Genomic DNA, 20807 nt, shown 5'->3' with positions numbered 1-20807 from the left:
TCAACACTTTGAGAGATGGAATCTACACCAAAGTGTGCAGACAACTTTGATAAAATATCTGAGCACATCTGTCAGGGAACTGCCATCAGGGCCGGAGGGAGAGAGCGGGCTCCGGAGGGGTTCCAGAGAGCGTCCCTGGATGGGGAGAGGCAGCCCATCTTCTGGGGAAGAGAATCAGCGTAGCACCAGTGGAGAAGGGGGGCAGATGGGGGAATCGGCGAGGCAATCCCATGACTCCTTGCCAGGGACCAGCAGAGAGAGTAAAGGTCCTCCGCTACCTACACCCTCCTTGTGCAGAAGGCTTCCGCGCAGGGAGAGTAGGAGGAGACTAGGCGTCAAAGAGCTTCTTTGCTGGAAGAAGTTCAAGAAACGCCCACTGACGGATTCTGCCAGCGATTGAGACAGCCACGGGTGAGTGGCTGTCCGGACAGAAAAGGTTCACTCAGGCAACCAAGCCAGGCATTGCACCGGTTTACGCACGAGCAACCCCTAGAACCATTACAACATCTTTCGCCCTACATTCTGCTTTGAATTCTGGTTTCTTTGTAGGAAAGCAGATGTTTTCCTACCACAGTTCCTACTGTAAAAAATCATCAGAATAAATGAGTGCTGGCAAAACATTGAAATTGATGGCTGTCATAAACATAGTTTCCGCTCATTTTTGAAGCACCCAAGTAGAGTTTCTAGAGTGGGGATGTTGGGTTATTTTTTTAACGGGATAAAGTAAAACGATCTTTATTCCAACTTTTTTTAAAAAAACTAACTTCTGTCGTTTTGGCATTTTGTGTGCACCAGCTAAAAGTCTGATGTCACTACTTTTTGAATTGTGACTTGAGAAAGAAGCAAGCACTCTCAATTACAAATCAAACAAGCATAGCTCCTTTGTTGGATACTTGCTTCATTCATTTCACTGTCAATCAGGCTTATATGCTGCCCAATAATAACACACTCTGGGAATCAGTTAAATGTTAAAGTACAAAAATCACCCATAAAACAATATTGCTTTCAGCCACTACTTGTCATTTTCAATCTGCTCTCTGATTTATTTTCATGATCACTGCTATTTTTAGAGCTTGCCATTGAAGGGTTTTGGGCTGTCAATTTTTATTTGTCCTTTAAATTAGAATAGATTCATTATCAGCTTCTGAAATCTAACAGCAGAATTATAGCCACCACCTTCTGAATTTTGTTCTTCATTGTACAATGCCAGTTGATCCCATTTTTACAGCAGCTTACCATTGAGATGTGATAAAGAGAGCAGGGTGTTTTTGAATAGATTAGAACAAGGTGTCCTTAAGAGTCAATTGCTTTGTTTTGTGGGTGAATGTAGCATGTGCTTATCAAATGTGTGGGTGATTTGTGTCTCTGAAATGGGGTCAGGTCAGCTTTGTAGTTTTGGAGCTTAGAAGCATTCCTTGCTCCAGCACTGCTTCTGGATGCCCAGTGATTAGAAGTATTTTTTACCAACTTTATGTGGTCTTTTCTGTGAACCGCCCTGAGACCTCTGGGTTTAGGGTAGTATATAAATTCAATAAATAAAAAATCAGGCCCTGGAGATTTGAATTCATTTAAAGTAGATAGATGTTCCCTTGCCACATCTTTTTCTGTCTTGGGTTGCAGTTCATTCATTGCATAATTTATTTTGTTATCACCAGGTCAAGCCTAACTAGTGCAAGCAGAAATCATTTACAGATTTGCCACTACAGTCATAAAAAGGTAAAGGTAAAGGGACCCCTGACCTTTAGGTCCAGTTGTGACCAACTCTGGGGTTGCGGAGCTCATCTCGCTTTATTGGCCCATGGAGTAGGCGTACAGCCTCCAGGTCATGTGGCCAGCATGACTAAGCCGCTTCTGGCGAACCAGATCAGTGCACAGAAACGCCATTTACCTTCCCGCCGGAGCAGTACCTATTTATCTACTTGCACTTTGACGTGCTTTCGAACTGCTAGGTTGGCAGGAGCAGGGACAGAGCAACGGGAGCTCACCCCGTCATGGGGATTCGAACCGCCAACCTTCTGATAGGCAAGTCCTAGGCTCTGTGGTTTAACCCACAGCGCCACCTGTGTCCCACACTACAGTCATACCTCGGGTTAAAGTTGCTTCAGGTTGAGCATTTTCAGGTTGTGCTCCGCTGTGACCCGGAAGTGACAGAATGCGTTACAGATGCTCAAAATGATGTCACGCGCATGCGGCAAATTGCATGCGGCAAATTGCGACCCGCAGATGCAGGTTGCGTTCTCTTCAGGATGCAAACGGGGCTCCGGAACGGATCCCATTCACATCCAGAGGTACCACTGTAATTGGAAAGATTCAGGATGATTGAAATGAAATTTCTCTCCATGGAAGGAGGGAAGGGTTGACTGCTGAGGGCTATTATGGTAGACTAATAGTATTGACAGCTAGACTATTAAGGTATATCTGCCTAAGCTGTTAATGCTGTTGGTGTTTCATTTCATCCACTCTTTTTCACCCCAGCTGTTTTTCTCAGGATTGTGGCTAGTCAACTGCCCCTTGTCAGGGTACACCTGTGTGTGTTGCATGTATATTCCCACCCACCCTTTCTCCAAAGAAGCTTACACCAGTGTTTTAAGATGTACAACAAACCTGAGAAGGAGATTATGCTGACAGCTGATAATTGACCCTGAGCCACCCAGCTTTGTGCCTGAGTGGAGGATGTGAAGATGGGTTTCTGACACTCAAACGCAGTGTTGTAGACACTGCATTAAACATCCTGTTTGTGCATTTCATCCAAAGGGAGGAAAATGTTCTCCTAGGAAATAATTTGAGTGAATTCTAAATACAGTGGTACCTCGGGTTAAGAACTTAATTTGTTCTGGAGGTCTGTTCTTACTGTTCTTAACCCGAGGTACCACTTTAGCTAATGGGGCCTCCTGCTGCCGCTGCCGCTGCCGCTGCGCCGCCACTGTGCGATTTCTGTTCTCATCCTGAAGCAAAGTTCTTAACCCAAGGTACTATTTCTGGGTTAGCGGAGTCTGTAACCTGAAGTGTCTGTAACCTGAAGCATCTGTAACCCGAGGTACCACTGTAAAATAAGGGTTTAGAACCTATGCATTTTAAATATATATATATTTAACCATTAAGATTAAATATCCAGTTTCCTGTTCTTTAAATGATGTTTCTAACAATGTACAGGTTATAAACAAGGGAATACAAACATTGATTTGGTTCAATATACAATAGATTCTCTCTCCCCCCTTATCCCATATCACTAGTGTGTGCAGATAATTTAAGGGAAGGGCAGAGACAGTCTCTCACTTCACCCTTGGCTTAGAAGAAGGCAGAAGCCGTTTGAGTCTTCCTGTGCATTCCAGGGGATATGACGGGAGCAAAGTTGGTTTCTCAAATTTGGCACCGTAAAAGTCTCCAGTCCCTCCTAGTTCAATGAAGTTTGCAAAGAACTTTAAGCTGGGAAACCAGGGCAGATGCAATTGCCAGAAATGGAGAGTAGTATGTGGTGATGTGTGTTGGCAGCTGCATCTGTGGACCCATGGATATTACACAATAATACCAGGGGGTCTGCAAATGCACTCACCACTAAAGGCATTTTATGCTTTTCTTATGTCTGTAAAATGAATTTAAAATCTACCTTGGCACAAATGTGCTGTATATAGGATGAAAAGTGGTATTTTGCACTTTCTGTTCTACATAAATAACATATTCTCTGCACACATATATTGCAAGAAGTTATTCATGCTGCTTTTGACTATAAAGTTTACAAACATTCTTTGCCGCATTATAAGATCAGGCAACTTAAATAAAATATGAAATATAAACTTTCTGATAAGTCTGCTTCAGAACTGCACTTATCTGCTGCATTTTATATTATATTTGTTCCTACTTGTTTGTGTGATCACTGGCTTTCTACAGGGAAGTTTTCAGATTTTTTTGCTTTGCCTGTCTACAAAGACAATTGCAAGTCAGGAAGTTCTCAGAAGTGATTTTGCCAAAGGGCAAAGATATTTCCTGTCTAGCAACCGATTGGATTATTATGTGAATGCATTTTATTTATTAGGCTTGGGGTTTGGTTTTATACAGAAAAGGTCTGGGCAGAAGCTGCTCTTCAATTCAATAGGATTTGCCTGCTGTCAGATACTTGTCAGTATTGCTCAGGAGGAGTTATAGTCAAACTAATGTTGACCTATAATCAGCCTTGGGAAGAAGTGTGTGTGTGTTTATGTTTGTTTTGAAATGTTGTTTTACTTAGTTGTTTTTGTTGCCACCACAAAACACTTGAAGTTCCTGGGGCAAAGTTCCCTACACCAAGTGAAGCAATTCTTATCTGAAGGGAAGTTACAGCGTTTTATTAGGGGCTAGAAATTTCTTTAATGAAGGAAAAGTTAGTTGTATGATGTACTAGAACTCTAAGATGCACTTCTTGGGTGTACTAGAGAAGGAGGCTCATAAAATCTTCTGACAATTTGAAAATATTATATAGAAAAGGATAGGTCATCTTTTGGTAAGTAGAAGCATTTTATTAGTGCTCGTGTGTGAATGTGTAATTTGTTAGCATCATGTCTGGCCATTATCAGTATCCAGTCATAATGAAAGTAGGTCAAGAGATGGTGTGTGTATCAGCAGAGCATTAAAAAACTATGCATGCATTCAGTAGTGTGTACACCGAACAGTTACTAAGATCTACTTTAGATAAAAGACTTGGTTTTTGATGTTTCCAAGGGGGCTATTTCCAATATCAACTTCTTTTTTGCTAGTTCTTGGGTGGGAGTAAGGATACCTTTGGCTGGCCCAAGTATCTGGGCTGGGAATGGGACAATGTGCATGAGACGTTTCTGTTTCCTAAGTAGGATGTTGAGGGTTTGAAATAAAAACATTCTCAACTTTACAGTTTTCCTTTTGAAAGGCAGCTTCCCTGTGATTCTGGTCTCCTGGTTATGTGCCCAGTAGTTGCTTTAGCCTCCTTTATATAATTAGAACAAGTCCTTGTTGAATTTCTCTCAACTATGGGAGTGCAGTCTTGGGATTCCAGACAGTTCCTTAAGGTATATTTAGTCTACAAAGAAATATTAAGCTGCTCCTAGTTTCCTGTTGGGCCTGTTCACAAATTCAGCTTAGTGGTTGAGCATTCCCCACATCAAGTATTTGAGTTAACACATTGTCGTTTTTTTAAGAAAACAGCCCTTGAGCACAATGTCATACATTAGAAGTGAGAGATTGCATGTTGCTAATTTCGTATTTGAGAGTGTGCAAGCTTTTACACTTCACAGAGCTCTTATTCAGGTGGAACAATAAATCCTGCAGAGGATTTCTGAGGTGAAGTCCAGCTATAATATAATAATAATAATTTATTATTTGTACCCCGCCCATCTGGCTGGGTTTCCCTAGCCACTCTGGGCGGCTTCCAACAAAGACCAAAAATACACTAAGATGTCACACATTAAAAACTTCCCTAAACAGGGCTGCCTTCAGATGTCTTCTGAATATCAGGTAGTTGTTTATCTCTTTGACATCTGATGGGAGGGCATTCCACAGGGCGGGCACCACTACCGAGAAGGCCCTCTGCCTGGTTCCCTGTAGCTTTGCTTCTCGCAATGAGGAAACCGCCAGAAGGCCCTCTGCGCTGGACCTCAGCATCCGGGCAGAACAATGGGGGTGGAGATGCTCCTTCAGGTATATTTGGCCGATGCCATTTAGGGCTTTAAAGGTCAACACCAACACTATGAATTGTGCTCGGAAACATACTGGGAGCCAATGTAGGTCTTTCAAGACGGGTGTTATGTGGTCTCGGCGGTTGCCCTCAGTCACCAGTCTAGCTGCCACATTCTGGATTAGTTGTAGTTTCCGGGTCACCTTCAAAGGTAGCCTCACGTAGAGCACATTGCAGTAGTCCAAGCAGGAGATAACTAGAGCATGCACCACTCTAGCGAGACAGCCTGCAGGCGGATAGGGTCTCAGCCTGTGTACCAGGTGGAGCTGGTAGACAGCTGCCCTGGATACAGAATTGACCTGTGCCTCCATGGACAGCTGTGAGTCCAAAATGACTCCCAGGCTGCGCACTTCAGGGGCACAGTTACCCCATTCAGGATCAGGGAGTCCTCCACACCACCCCGCCCCCTGTCCCCCAGGATTCAACCTCAATCCATTAGCCACCATTCATCCCCCAACCGCCTCCAGGCACTCACACAGGACCTTCACTGCCTTCATTGGTTCTGATTTGAAAGAGAGGTAGAGCTAGGTATCATCTGCATATTGATGGACACCCAGTCCAAACCCCCTGATGATCTCTCCCAGCAGTTTCATGTAGATGTTAAAAAGCATGGCAGGGGGCAGGAGAGCTGTACAATTTTAAGTTACTCTCTTGAATGAAACCCTTAACCCTGGCCCAAAGTAATATGTAAGTATGCTCTAACATGCAGGCTCGAAGGTTCTTGGTAATCGCCCAAGCGCATCTACAGTTTGTTAAGCGATCAATATATTTCTGTTTTCGGCAGCGTCAGTTACTGTAGACAACAGATATTCCTTGAGGTTGTGTGTAGGCTTGTAGTGTAATGACAAACACAGAGCTCATCAGCCCCTCACTTTGTCTACCTGCCAGATTAATCTGAGATGCTGAGATACTGTGGAACCGATGCACTGTTCCCTGTGCTGTGAACTACATTTTCACAGAGCTTTTTGGATGACCTGACTTGCTTTGGATATATTGCCCTAGCATGCAGAATACTCTTAAGCTTGCTTTGTAGTGAAACATTGCTACCGATTAGAGATGTGTTTTCCTCCATATAACTTGATAGCAGTTTCAAGGGTCGATTGCTATAGATCATAACACAGCTTCTTCGTGTAATATCATAACGCTCTGCTTTAACACATCTAATGCAACTGCCAATTTTGTTGTTTTGGGAATATCTATAGATTGCAAAGACCAGTCGGAAATATATCGGTGTAAATTAAGTTCATGCCATGCAGAAGGTTGAGTTAACAGTTTTTGTAAATTACCAGTGCCGTGTATTTTCATTTTTACCTCTTATTTGGCAGGACCCTCACCCAAGTTGTTCTCAGTTAAAAAGTGCTGTTTTTGTACCAGATCTAAATAGTAATAAAAGCCACTTCAAAATGCAAACTTTTCTGTTTACTGAATTTGCACAGGTAAATTCATTAAAAAACACACACAAATAAATTGATAATCAGAAGTTAAAGGCTTGTATTTGCTTAGGTTACAATCCATCTATTCCTTGGGGGAAAGCCACTAAGATAAACCAAGAGTAAATAAAATAATTGATTTCAGTAACTATTTTGTGCTAGAAGAACGTATGAATACTGCAAGTGGCTGGTTGCAGAAATATGCTTGGTAGAATGAGTGGTAACAGGTAAGCTGGTCATTCCCTCCAAACATTTTTGTACCCCTGAAGATTGAACTGTTATGGGGGCCCCTTTGCAACCAGCAATGTGGTCTGGGTAATCACTGTTTTCTTCTTCAGTGGGGTTGTTTACAACAACCTTTACAACAGCTGTGCTATTGGCTCTCAAACTTTGGGATTGTTGAAATACAGACAGAAAAAAATTAATCAATTTGTGTCATGTGACCCATTTAAAACCCCCCACAAAAAACCACAATGTGGACTAAAGTTGCTTCTGGTCCCCTCTGGGATTAGGGGCCCTGAAGCTTAAGCTTCATTAGTTTCATAGTAGATCTTCCCCTTCCTAGTTGTCCTCTTTCTTGACCTTCCAATGAATACAATGACAGCTACTGTTTGTATAGGAACTTGATTCACTACAGATAGATTGTTTGTATAGGAAATTGATTCACTACATCTTAATATTGTGTCCCCCGCCCTGCCTCGGGATGGATTTGCTGTTGTTTTGATATGTACTGAATGATATAGTCATAGTGTTTGCACCCAGCATAGCTTAGCAAATGGCTGATGTCTTGTTACCAATATCACAAATGATTGGAAATCTAGAATTATAACTCTGAATTCAGAAACAGAAATGTAGTTGAATCATACACATCTCACAGCCAGCAGGATCCTAAGTCTGAGTTATAGCTGTATGTATGGTCCTTAATCATCTTAATTCATAGCAAATTACAAACCCTATAGTGACAAATCATGTAATGTGACAAATGGGAGCATGAATTGTCAGATTTTGGTTTAGAGGAGAGTAATCACCCACTCATTGTTGAGAAACTCTGAAGTGAGCTGTCATATTTGTCATATTAGTCCCTGCTAAGAGCGGTTAAACAACACCTTCTTTGACTCTGTGTATACCTTCATTTTTTCTCTACCTGGTTTTTCGTTTTAGGAAGACACAAAAAATAGTGTCAAATATATACTTCAAATATATTTTGAAATATATATTTTCAAATATATTTGAAGTATATATTTCAAATATATACTGTTTACCAAAGATTAAAATACAGCATGTGTCTGCTGGATACTGAAAGTTGACTTTTATTTCCTATTTTATCCAGCTTTGATCTATTATGAATCAAGCTGAGAGGTATTTTCTGTCCATTCACTTGCTGAAATGAGAGGTAGGGGAACAAATCTGTATACCAAGTTGAAACATTAATGACCCTTTTTAATGGAAACTGTTGAAAGAACACAGCTTTTGTGTTGTGAGGTCATGTGTCCTCAATTTCATTTTAATATTTTGCAGTTCATGTGCAATACTGTACTCTTGCAGCAATGAAAGAAGCTCTTAGAAAGGATAATGAGGGTTCAGTTTTTTGCTATAGAAATTGAGCTAGAGAGGACATTAATCATGGATCGATGTGTAAAAGTGGTTATTGTAAGAACTTAGTGTGCGACTTTCTTCTTTCTCAAGATGCATCCCTAAGTGTGTAATACTGTTCATAATAGTTTTAGTGTCTTTTTTTATACCTAGAACATCTGGATTGATGGTCAAGCATTGATTCTTCCCACCCCCCTTTGATGGTCAAGCATTGATTCCTCCCACCCCCCTTTGATGTGGTTTTCAGACACTCACAACTCATTTTTCTCATAAATTAAATGTCTCTTGTGGGTGTCTTATATCTTGTGTCTCACACTGAATTGAAGAGAATTAAGCCCCTTGATTCTCTTGCTTTTTAGGTCAAGAATATAGTCTACTAGCACTGTCCTCCATCAAATCCTCACATTTGCCTCTTCCTGTTTTGAGGATTTGAGGTCTGGCAAAAGTCTTGCATCTGTTTCGATTACTACCTTTATTCAGGTTGGATTCTCAGGAATGGTACTGCATACAGCACAGTTGTATTTGTTACTAGGGGAGATTTGCCCTCCTGCTTTCTTCTCATCAACATCCCCACTTCCTCATGTTAACCCACTAGATCTTCACCTTCCCACCCACCACATGCAACTACTAGCCCCCCCCCCTTTATCTTACCAACCCACTTAAGTCACTAAATTAAATAAGATTATGTTCAACTTGTTGTTGAAGGCATCACATGGTACCAAGAGTGGAATGTATTGTGTGAAGGTACTGTGGAATATTTAATGGCTCTGCGTCCTTTATCTCTCTCTCATGAGCGAAATAAAGAATGGAAGAGGCAGAAGTTTGAGTACAGCAAGAAAGGAGGGACACTGACATATTCATTTCTCCTAATGCACCCTTAAGCTCCATCTACCTATATCCACCCCATCCCAATTCCTTCCTCCCCCCAGCTTTATTCTCCCCAGTCTCCAGAGCCATAAAACTCTCTCTCTCACACACATTTACTTTCCTCACTACCTTACATACTCCTCCTCATTCCTCCAAATGCCGTCTTTACCCCTGTCCAATGCCACCTGCTTCTTTACCAATTCCTCCTTTCTCTTCCCCTGTGTAACCAAAGGACTAAAACTGTTACACACAGAGAAACCCTCCCCCCCCCCAAGGGCCTTCTCTTAACTCTTCTGACGAGAACCTGCTCACCATCCGTAAATAATCAGTCTCACACCAAGATGGGTTGCAGAAATCTGGCCGCAGCTCTCCAGAAGCTGCTGTAGCCCCAACCTTTATTGTGTGCCGAAGAAAAGATACAAATTCAAGGAGAGAGCTTTGCCTCAGTCAGCAGATAAAAGACAATACAATACATTAGTCTCATGTTCTCACACCAGACCACGCAATTGTGTTTTTTTTATATATATAAATATTTATTAAAATTTTTGAATACAAATGCATAAATAATAAACAACATTACTTATATCATAACATAATTTCATCACTTCTTTGGACTCCCTCACGTCTCCCGCTCCCACTTGCATCGTTAAAAAGTTTTTTCAAGCAAATTATCATCTTGTTTACAATCTTATATCCGCTCATTTAAGTATAATCTAGCAATTCTCCAAAAGGTTTTTATTTTCCTTAGTCTCACTTATCATCGAATTCAAATCTAATTTAGTGGTGGACAATTATTTATGATCTAGCATCCTTCTTAACATTCAACCAAATTACAATATTTTTGTAAATAAATCTTAAATTTCTTCCAGTCTTCTTCAACCCTCTCTTCTCCCAGGTCTCGGATTCTGCCAGTCATCTCGGCCAGTTGCATATAGTCCATCAGCTGCATCTGCCATTCTTCCAGTGTGGGTAGATCTTGCGTTTTCCAGTTCTTAGCGATGAGTATCCTTGCTGCCGTTGTTGCATACATAAAAAATGTTCGGTCCTTCTTTAGCACCTTCTGACCGACAATACCCAGAAGGAAGGCCTCTGGTTTCTTAGTGAAGGTATAGTTAAATACCTTTTTCAACTCATTATATATGATTTCCCAGAAGGCCTTCACTTTAGGGCAAGTCCACCAGAGGTGAAAGAATGTTCCTTCACTTTCTTTACATTTCCAACATTTATTTTCAGACAAATGGTATATTTTGGCAAGTTTAACTGTGGTCATGTACCATCTATATATCATTTTCATTACATTTTCCTTCAGAGCATTACATGCAGTGAAGTTCAGCCCAGTGGTCCACAACCTTTCCCAGTCCTCAAACATAATGTTATGCCCAATGTCCTGTGCCCACTTTATCATAGCCGATTTAACCATTTCGTCTTGTGTATTCCATTTTAACAGCAAGTTATACATTCTTGATAGTACCTTAGTACCTTGGTTCTAACAATTCTGTTTCCAACTTCAATTTCTCCACCTGGAACCCTAACTTTTTATCGTTTTTAAAGACTTCTTTAATCTGAGCATAATGTAACCAGTCTCGCACTTTATCCTTCATTTTCTCCAAACTCTGCAATTTCCAATTGTCTCCATCTTTTTCTAATATTTCCCAATATTTTGGCCATTTGGCCTCCATATTGGGTCTTTTTCGGGCCTTAGCTTCCAGAGGTGAAAGCCACCTTGGAGTTTTGTTTTCCAATAAGTCTTTGTATTTTGTCCAGACATTAAATACTGCTTTCCTGACAATATGGTTCTTAAAGGCCTTATTGATCTTAACCTTGTCCTACCATAAATATGCATGCCAACCAAAAGCATTGTTAAAGCCTTCCAGGTCCAGTACATCAGTGTCCTCCAGAAGTAGTCAGTCTTTTAGCCAGCAGAAAGCTGCGGCTTCATAGTACAGCTTTAGGTCTGGCAGGGCAAAGCCCCCTCTTTCTTTCGCATCAGTTAATATCTTAAACTTAATTCTGGGCTTTTTGCCCTGCCAGACAAATTTAGAGATATCTCTCTGCCACTTCTGGAAGCACTCTGTCTTGTCCACAATCTGCAATGTTTGAAACAAAAACAACATTTTTGGCAATACATTCATCTTAATAGCAGCAATTCGGCCTAGCAAAGAAAGCTTCAATTTTGTCCAACTGTCCAAGTCTCTCTTAATTTCAGACCAACATTTTTCATAGTTATCCTTAAATAGACTCAGATTTTTTGCTGTTATACTTACCCCTAGGTACTTTACTTTTTTAACCACAGTTAGTTCTGTTTCTCTCTGAAACCGTTCTGACTCTGTATCTGTCAAGTTTTTTCCCAACACCTTAGTTTTCTGTTTATTTAGTTTAAATCCCGCCACCCGACCAAAGTCTTGAATCAATTGTAATACTCTTTTTGTACTAGATTCTGGCTCCTGCAGGGTCAGAACTAGGTCATCTGCAAAGGCTTTAAGTTTGTATTGTTTCGCTCCGACCTGAATCCCTTCCACCAACCGGTCCCCTCTAATCATATTTAAGAGCACTTCCAGAACCGAGATAAATAACAAAGGGGAAATCGGGCAGCCTTGTCGTGTTCCTTTTTCAATTTTGAACTCTTCTGTAACCACATTGTTAACTATCAATTTGGCCTTTTGTTCTGAATATATTGCCTCAATCCCATTTTCAAAACCCCGTCCCACTCCCATTTCTTTTAAATTTCCCTTCATAAATTTCCAAGAGATATTATCAAAGGCCTTCTCCGCGTCTATAAAGATTAGCACTGCTTTTGTGTTTATGTCTGTTTGCAAGAGTTCCAAGATGTCAATAATGTTCCTTATATTAGCAAACATGTGTCTACCTGGGAGAAAGCCTGCCTGGTCTTTATGAATTACTTCATTTAGAACTTTTTTAAATCTACTTGCCAAAACATCTGCAAATATTTTGTAATCCACATTTAAAAGGGAGATGGGACGATAGTTCTTAAGTTGTGTCTTTTCAGACTCCGATTTGGGTATCAATGTGATGAAAGCTTCCTTCCACGATTCCGGCGCCCTCTTCCCCTCCATAATTTCATTGCTGACCTCCATCAGTGGTTGTATCAAGTAGTCTTTTAATGTCTTATAATACTTGGAGGTCAGCCCATCTGGCCCTGGAGATTTGCCCAGTTGCATGTTCTGAATGGCTTGTTCAATCTCTTGTCGTGCTATTTTGCTGTTCAGGAGTGATCTATTTTCTTGTGACAGTTTTTTTAGTCCATTTTTTTCCAAAAATTGTTTAATCTCAGCCTCATCCTGCGGCCCTTGAGTATATAATTTTTTAAAATATTTCTGAAAACATTTTCTAATCTCCGCGGGGTTCTGAATGTTTCTTCCTTCAATTTCCAGATTTGTAACTGTATTTAATTTTTGTCTCTTCTTCAACTGCCAAGCTAGCAGTTTCCCACATTTGTTTGCCGATTCAAAGGTTTTTTGTTTCATTAGTTTAATCTTCCACTCTATTTCCTGATTTATCAGTTTAGAATATTGTGCTTGATGAAGTTTGATTTCTCTCAGAATCGGCTGCGACTTCGGATTTAATCTTAACTTCTTCTCTAATTCTTTAATTTTCTCCAAGATCTTATCTTTCCTCTCATTTTGTGTTCTTTTCTTTACAGCATTCTCTTGTATCAAGAACCCCCTCATCACGGCTTTGCTTGCATCCCAAATAGTTCTTTTTTCCACCGTAGTGTTCATGTTTATCTCAAAGTAGTCCTTCAAAACTTTTTGGGCCTTCTTAATGATCTCCTGATCTCTAAACAAATTGTCATTCATCTTCCATCTAAAGGAGCCGGTTGGTAATAGTGTCATGTCCATTTTCAGTGCATTATGGTCGGAGCAGGTCTTTGGGCAGATTTCCACCTTTCTGACCTTGGGTGCCAGACCTCTAGTTATCCATATTTGGTCGATTCTTGTCCAAGTCAGCTGGGCTTCAGAGAAAAATGTTCCTTCTCTTCCCAAGGGGTTCTTCATTCTCCAGATATCAATCCAATCCATATTGTCTGTCATTTCAAAAAAGGTCTTTGGTAGTCTTCCGTCTTTTGTGACATTTTGGCTTTGTGACTTATCCATGTTAGTTGATACAACCCCATTCATATCTCCCATCATAATGATGTTGTTATAGTCCAGATAGTCCAGCATAATCTCGTGCAACTTCTTGTAAAATTCCGATTTCCCTTCATTTGGGGCATAAATTCCTAATATCAGAATTTTCTCTCCTTGATGTTGTATTTCAATTGCCAAAATTCTTCCATGTTCATCTTTGAATAAAAATTTAGGTGAAAGGCTCTCTTTTGCATATATCACCACGCCTCTCTTCTTTACTATGTCCGAAGATATAAATTCCTGGCCAAGCCTTTTATTTATTAACACTTTTCTGTGGAGCCTAGTTACATGTGTTTCTTGTAAACAAATAATGTCCAATTGCTCCTTTTTTAATATGTGAAAATTTTTCCTCCTTTTTTCCGGGATGTTACAGCCATTTATATTCCAGCTCAAAAGTTGCAGAGACATCCTGAATAAATCTGGTTATTTTCCTTGGGGTGGTACTTTGTTCTCCGGGTCTTCAGGGTCCGAGGGTGCAGGTACCCCTGGTGGTTCAGGCCCCGAGGGTAGTTCAAGTCCTTTTTGAAGGTCCTCTCCGTATGCAGTCAGAAACTTGTCTCTGTCTTCCAGTGTTCTGATTTTAATCTTCTTCCCTCTAAAAGTGAAAGATAGTCCTTGGGGGAAATCCCACCTGAAGATGATTGAATTGCTCCTCAACAATCTTACTAGTTCCAAATAGTCAGATCTAAGGTCCAACAGTTGTTTAGGAATGTCCTTGTAAATTTCAATTCTTTTGTCCGAAATGTCCAGTGACTTTCCGTAATGCAGGCCCAAAATCTTGTCCCTTTCCTCCTTTGATCTCAGTGTTATCAGACAGTCTCTGGGCTTCTCTTTCTTTATAAGTCTTCCAAGCCTAAAAGCTGATACGATTTTAAAGTCTTTTTCCTCTAAGTTCCAAAACTTGGAAAATTCTTTAGTCAGAAACTCAGCTAAGTTGCCTTCTTCCGCTTCTGGTACCGACCTTATCCTTAAGTTAGTCTCCCTGTTCCGCAGTTCTATCATAGAAAGATAGGTCTGATGTTCACCTACTTGTTTACAGAGTGGTCTTACCTCTTTTTCTAACTTTCCAAGTCTTTGGCTGGTATCCTCAGCCAATTTCCGATTTTCACCTGCAGCCTCCTTCAGTTCTCCAATTGCTTGTACATTCTGTGCTACTTGTCCAGTTAATCTATTTAGACATTCTGTGTTTTGATCAATTTTGGCTGTTTGCTGGTCAGCTTTTTTATCCAAAGATTCCAATTTTTCAAGGATTTTCTCTAAAATGGAGCCGGTTGCTCCTGAGGCCATATCTTCCAACTGTAATTCCTCTGTTTCTCCCTCCCCTGCCCTTGGCAGAGAAGCAGCTTCTTCCTCAGAAGGCAAAGTAGGCACAGATGATCTACGTGCCTGAAAGGCTGCGGTTAAGGTTGTTAAAGTTGTTTGTCTGGTTTTTGGTCCCTTTTTTCTTGCGCCACTCATTCCAGAGTTATCTAAAAGTCAAGGTCAAGCTGAGTTGTTCCCATGAGAAATCAACAGCCCAGATGGTAGCAGTCAAACAGGAGGCCGGGAAAAGGAAAGTAAAACAATGTCACTGCTATAAATCCCAAATCCTCTAGGGGGAGCTTAAAATGTCTTTAGGGAAGAGATCAATTCCAATAAAATTAAAGAAATCAAATTTAATGTCCAGGAACCTTCAATAAAATAAGTTTTAGCAGAGTCAGTATTTAAAAACCACAATGTTTCAGACAGTGCTTACTGGCATTCCAGATGATGCTTCAAAGTAGCAAGTCCAAACTCCCTCAGATTGTTTCAAAATTTAAGTTCAAAGTATCCAAACCTGCAAGCTGACTATTCAGTTACTCAGGCAGTTCCAGCACCTGGGTTTCTTGCTTAAATTGTAATCCCAATAGAAGAAGGGTATCACAGTCCAGATAAAAGTCATAAAATCCAATGCTTAAAGTCGTTATTCTGCTTAAAGAGAAATTCAGTGGGTGCTCAGATCAGTTAGGTTAAAAGTTCGCTCTTTGCCTCCACTCCTCCAGCCCTTTACTTTGAAGTTCAATGGCAGCGGAAGACGGACTTCCTGTTTTTCATCACTCCGCTTTCAGCCAAATTCAGAGTTTTTAGATCCCAAAATTTTGTAAAATCCTTGTTACTCACGGGTTGTTGCTTTCCGAATCAAAAATCAGGAAGAGAGGTCAGCGCTCACCGGCAGCAGCAGCGCGGCTTCACTCCGATGATTGCGAAACGACCCACAGCACCGCTACCCCCCTCCGCGATCCGGAGCCCCTTACGGGGTTCCTTCAACGTTTCGGGGGTTGCTCCTGGCGCCCGCCGGGTCCCGAGACCACAGGCTTCTGCTGCCTGTGGTTTTCCGATGTGGGTCTCCGCTTTGCCGTAGCAGACGACCCGTTCTCAACGGAGCTCCCTCTCCCAGTTAGAAGAGGGGCAGCCATTGCCGTTCGCGCCGCCTCCGGAAGTCCCACACCAGACCACGCAATTGATCATGCTATGCTACGTGAACCAATCATCGGATGGCATGAGCTGTCCACGCGCTGCTCATGCTTCCAAGCAATGCTTTCTGCTATGAAATCACCTTGCAATGATAAACTTTTGCCCATGCTCTTATGGACAAATGACCATATTCCCACATGCCCTCTTTTCTTGTTTATATTATAAGAGAGAACCTTAAGCAGAATCATATATCTCATTACCTAAGCGTCTATATTTTGCAACATAAATTCCTCTTGTAACCCCTGTGGTGGGTCTGGGTCGATACCACCATGCAGTACATTGGGCAACCAGAGAGGGCAAACATTGAATACAGCAGCACAACACAATGAATCCTACAACAAGCAAAATTACAATTAGCAAAATTTTTCTTAACCATGTTCTATTAGGCAACCAAGAAGAGAGCCATTCCCATGGATCAAAACCTTCGGGTGGGTTCAAAGGATTATGAGCTATCATTTGTTCCATATGATCAATAGTAGCGGAGATATTAGTCGATTGATCAGATATATACATGCAACAATGAGAATGAATTAAGGCACAAATTCCACCTTTGGAGGCAAGGATTATATCTAAAGCAAAATGATGTTGAAGAACTGCATCTCTTATTTCTGACATTTCCTTGTTCATCATTTTTAAAGCCAAGATGGTATGGTTAAACAGAGCCTCTGTCCAATTTGCTAATTTATGCAGATCACGAGTCCCCACCTTTTTCTTCCTGACTTTCCTTTCGCTGTCCCTGCCTTAATAATGTTGGAAAATAGCCAATGAAAACAGCAGAGTGACAGACTAGTGCAAATATAGTTTAGGGAGAAAAGGGTAAAGTGGTGGCAGGCAAGATTCACAACTGATTTTCTTGTTTTTCACTTGCTGCTTACCAGCAAATCAAAGTAATTTCATCTGTAGAAAAAGAGCATCGCATATTGTTCAGTATCACAAAGTGTGTCTTGAAACTCAGATTGCATCCCATGCCAGTTTTCTGCTATATACTTTATTGTATGAATTTTTGAAACACGTGTTACCTCTTCTATCCAGATCTCTGTGCTTACCAGCTGCTGCATACATAAATGATTTCTAAATGTCCAAGAAATATCTAGTGAGAGATATGTCAGTTAGGGCTTCTGCAAACATTTGGCTCTGTTTTCAGAATTCCTCATAATCCCTGAAGATCTTTATTTTGCCGTGAACTGACAATGGAGAACAATCATTCTAAACCACAAGATCAGTGAAACAGGCTTGTTTGGGTGCACATAAGAGGAAAATTACAATCCATAATTTGAGGAGACTGCAAGTATTTTAGCCTGCTTGGTCAAAAGGGAATCCTATTCAATATCTGAAAAAAGAATGTAAACATGTTGTGGCTACTTTCTGTGGCTATTTCTGCTTTTAATGCAAAAAATATTGTGCATATGTTGTCCTGTTGCATAGTCCTTTCTTGTTCTTGTTAACTTGCCATGCGGGCTTTGGAAAGCTTTTGCTGTTCTTAATTCCATGGTTGCGTTTGCCTTTGAAGATCTCTTCTCCATGTTATAAACCCCAAACTGAATCTTAACATTTCAGTGAGAAGCATTCTGAGTTTGTTTTTATTTGGGGCACGGGTTTGGGGTTTTTTTGGGGGGGGGGGTAACATTTGACACGTAGGAATTTATAACAGAATATTCTCTTCGTGAAAAATTCTGAGTCATAGAACTTTTCTCTAAAATCCACAGAGATTCACTGTTCAAACTATTCATTTTTCTACATGTCTTACTCCAAGTCCAAAGCTCAACGTTATGGGAATTGTGTGGCTACTGCCAAATACAGCAGCCGCATGCCTTCATCTCCTCAAAATAAGTGGTATCTTCACGCTTTGGATTTGCAAGAAGACCCAGTGGCTTTAGTTTAGATATTATTTTTCTAAAGGAAAACTTTTAATGGAGTGTTTACAACTTTGAGCTCTATAGCAACAGAATTCACTGTGTGTGAGAGAGACAGGCAGGATAGGCCAGGGCTTCCATATTTATAGCATGTCCAGTCTCAGATTTCAATTTTGTTTTGTTTTTAATTTACCAACTGCAAGGTGACAGATACCACAAGGTTTGAAATCTACACATTTGATATTTTATTGTTCAGTGGAGTCTGTGTGACAATTGACTGAGTTGGTGTGAAGACACCAAATGTTCACAAATTGTCCAAATGTTCATGTAACAAGCTGTCAAGATGTTTGCAATCCAGTAAGGGAAAGTTCTCACTTTTGACAGGATTAAAACATCAACACAGGCCCCAGGTGCAACAGTGCCTTATGCGATAGAATAAGAATTGTCAAGAAGTCCCAGAAATAGCTAAGACAGTCAGCCAATGTAACTCCCTCTAGATGTTGCAGAACTACAGCTCCCGTTGTTCCTGATCAGACTGGCCAGTGCTGATGTGAAAGCAGTCCAGCAACATATGGAGGGCCATAAGTTCCCCATCTTGGTTTATAGTTTCTGCCAATGGCTTTTCTTCTCAGGTTTCCTCTTCTAATCCTGCCTGTCCCCCAATCCAACCTGGTTTCATTTATTGGCTCCCTCCTCTTTGGTCTTTACTTGCTTCCTTTGGTTTCTTGTTCTGGATTGCAACATCGCTGTTGCACTGATAAGCCACTGTGTATCTTTCTTACTGCTATATTTACCTGAATATCAAATCATTATTTCAGATTTAATATGCAGAATCAGAATGTATTATGTTTTCCTCAAATGATTCACTTTCCTCTTCTCTTTAACAATTTTTTTACAAACTTGGGCATTATCCTTAAATCACACCCCCGTTCTCTCTCTCTCTCTCTCTCTCTCTCTCTCTCTCTCTCTCTCTCTCTCACACACACACACACACACACACACACACACAAACAAAATATTCATGCTGATTCTTCTAAAACTCTATTTAGGCCTTCGTTTTAAGGCCTTGTATTGACTACTATGATGTTTTATTCGCAGGTGGCCTCGGCCTCATCTCAGCTTAGTCTACTGTCTTAACTCTTCCGCTCATTTATTTTTTCTTCATGCTTTAATCAGGTTACACCCTTGAAAACGTCTCATTTACTTTTTAAAAGCAAATTTCATTTTTACAATTAAAGCAATTAACAATAATCCAAATGTAAAACACGCATTTGATTTCCCTTCTCATTCCCCATGGTTCATTTCAATGGTTCATTTCAATATTTTCTTTTCCATTACATAATCTAATTTTTCTCCCTATATTTTTACTTTCTCAGTTTTATATCCCAATAATTGTTACTGCTGAATTTACTCTACTACTTTTAACTTTTCAATGTGTTTACCGTAATTTCCCAGATAGTCTAATAGGCTACATAAGAGATGTTATAGTTTGAACTGATGTGGATTTTGGAGATGTTCTATGGCCCAGAGTCAGCAATATCAGGGATTTTGGATACAGCTGTTGTTTTTTTAATCTGACAAACCTAGAGGGTTCTTTGTTCTCTTTTGATATTTATCATAAGTGTAAAATGGTAAAGGTAAAGGGACCCCTAAGTGTACTTCATGCATATTCATTAGTGAATAAATATACCTGAAGCAGTCACCACAATCACGGGAATTTGTCTCCCGTAACCTCCTCCTATTGGCTTTGTCAAGACGCCTTGTCATTTAATTGGCTCAGATTTCTGCATTAATTGTAGATTTTTCCTAATGATCCAGAGAGAAAAATAGAACCCTTAAGTCATAAAGACATCCTATCTCATTCTGAAAGGAGATCCCTCTGCTTAATTAACTTCATAAATTAGCTGTAGCTATAGCACCACCACTTTACCACCAGATGGAGGTAATATAATCTCTCTGATCCTTTTTGCCACTGTAATGGATCCCAACCATCAATTAACATGCCCTTGAGCCTTTCCATTTGGCAGCATTATGGTCGTGAGGAAGCTGATGTGCAGACAGAGTTGTCAAAGGAGTGCTAAGCTGTGAAATTATCAATAGCCTAAGAATTCTAAGAGCAGGTTGCTTGTCTTTTTTTCTGGTTATGCTCTATTTTTTTTCACCCATGTTCTCATATTTAGAATCCCCCCTGATCCAACAGAAGCCTTTGAAGATGTGCCTACTTCAAGCCAAACATCTGTGGAAGGTGGCAGCGTTGACAAGCGATGTTGATCAACTGCTTTTGAAGTGGACTGACTGGGAGTTATACTATGTCCATGAGAGTACCATACCCAGAAAACACACACGCAAATTAGCACACTTTACATTTTGAAGAATCGTTTATTTTATTTTTCTACATTCTATCCCTCTTCATCTCAAAAGTAGATGGAAGAGGCAGCATTTTTATTATAAATACATGCTCTGCATCCAGTGATTTGATTCCAAGTTGATGATGGGGTGGGGGTGCAAGGGCAATCAAAAGGTGAAATAGCATCTCTCTTATCAGTGATTTTGTTTGCTTCCCAGTTACCTATCCACATTTGTTATATACACCTTGATAAACTTTGTGATTTGGTTGGCTGTTAATATCTTTTAAGAATTTAATTACTAAAGTTGTTCATTATATTGCTAGGTAGACCTACATTTTTGCCTCTTTTTCTTTTTCCAAGCATTGAATGTTGTAATTTTGAGTGAAGGAGTC

At 40.4% G+C, this 20807-nt stretch overlaps 1 protein-coding gene across 11 annotated transcripts in view; it reads left to right on the top strand.

Moving 5' to 3' along the window:
- The window catches only part of ARHGAP26 (Rho GTPase activating protein 26), a 210882-nt gene that overhangs the window by 161110 nt on the left and 28965 nt on the right, over positions 1–20807 (top strand). For 2 of the 11 annotated variants that reach the window (XM_081852068.1, XM_081852069.1), the window contains exon 21: positions 20248–20537. The exons of the other annotated variants lie outside the window; for them this stretch is intronic. In XM_081852068.1, the coding sequence (XP_081708194.1) occupies positions 20248–20338 (91 nt within the window). In that variant the 3' untranslated portion in view covers positions 20339–20537. Of the gene's footprint in view, positions 1–20247; positions 20538–20807 lie in introns of those variants that run through there. 11 annotated transcript variants of the gene reach the window in all.

The sequence above is a fragment of the Podarcis erhardii genome (assembly GCF_964252035.2).
Source record: "Podarcis erhardii genome assembly, chromosome: 2".
NCBI classification, from domain to species: Eukaryota; Metazoa; Chordata; class Lepidosauria; order Squamata; family Lacertidae; genus Podarcis; species Podarcis erhardii.
Note: the sequence above shows the minus strand (reverse complement) of the source record. Positions and strands in the feature narration are given on the sequence as shown.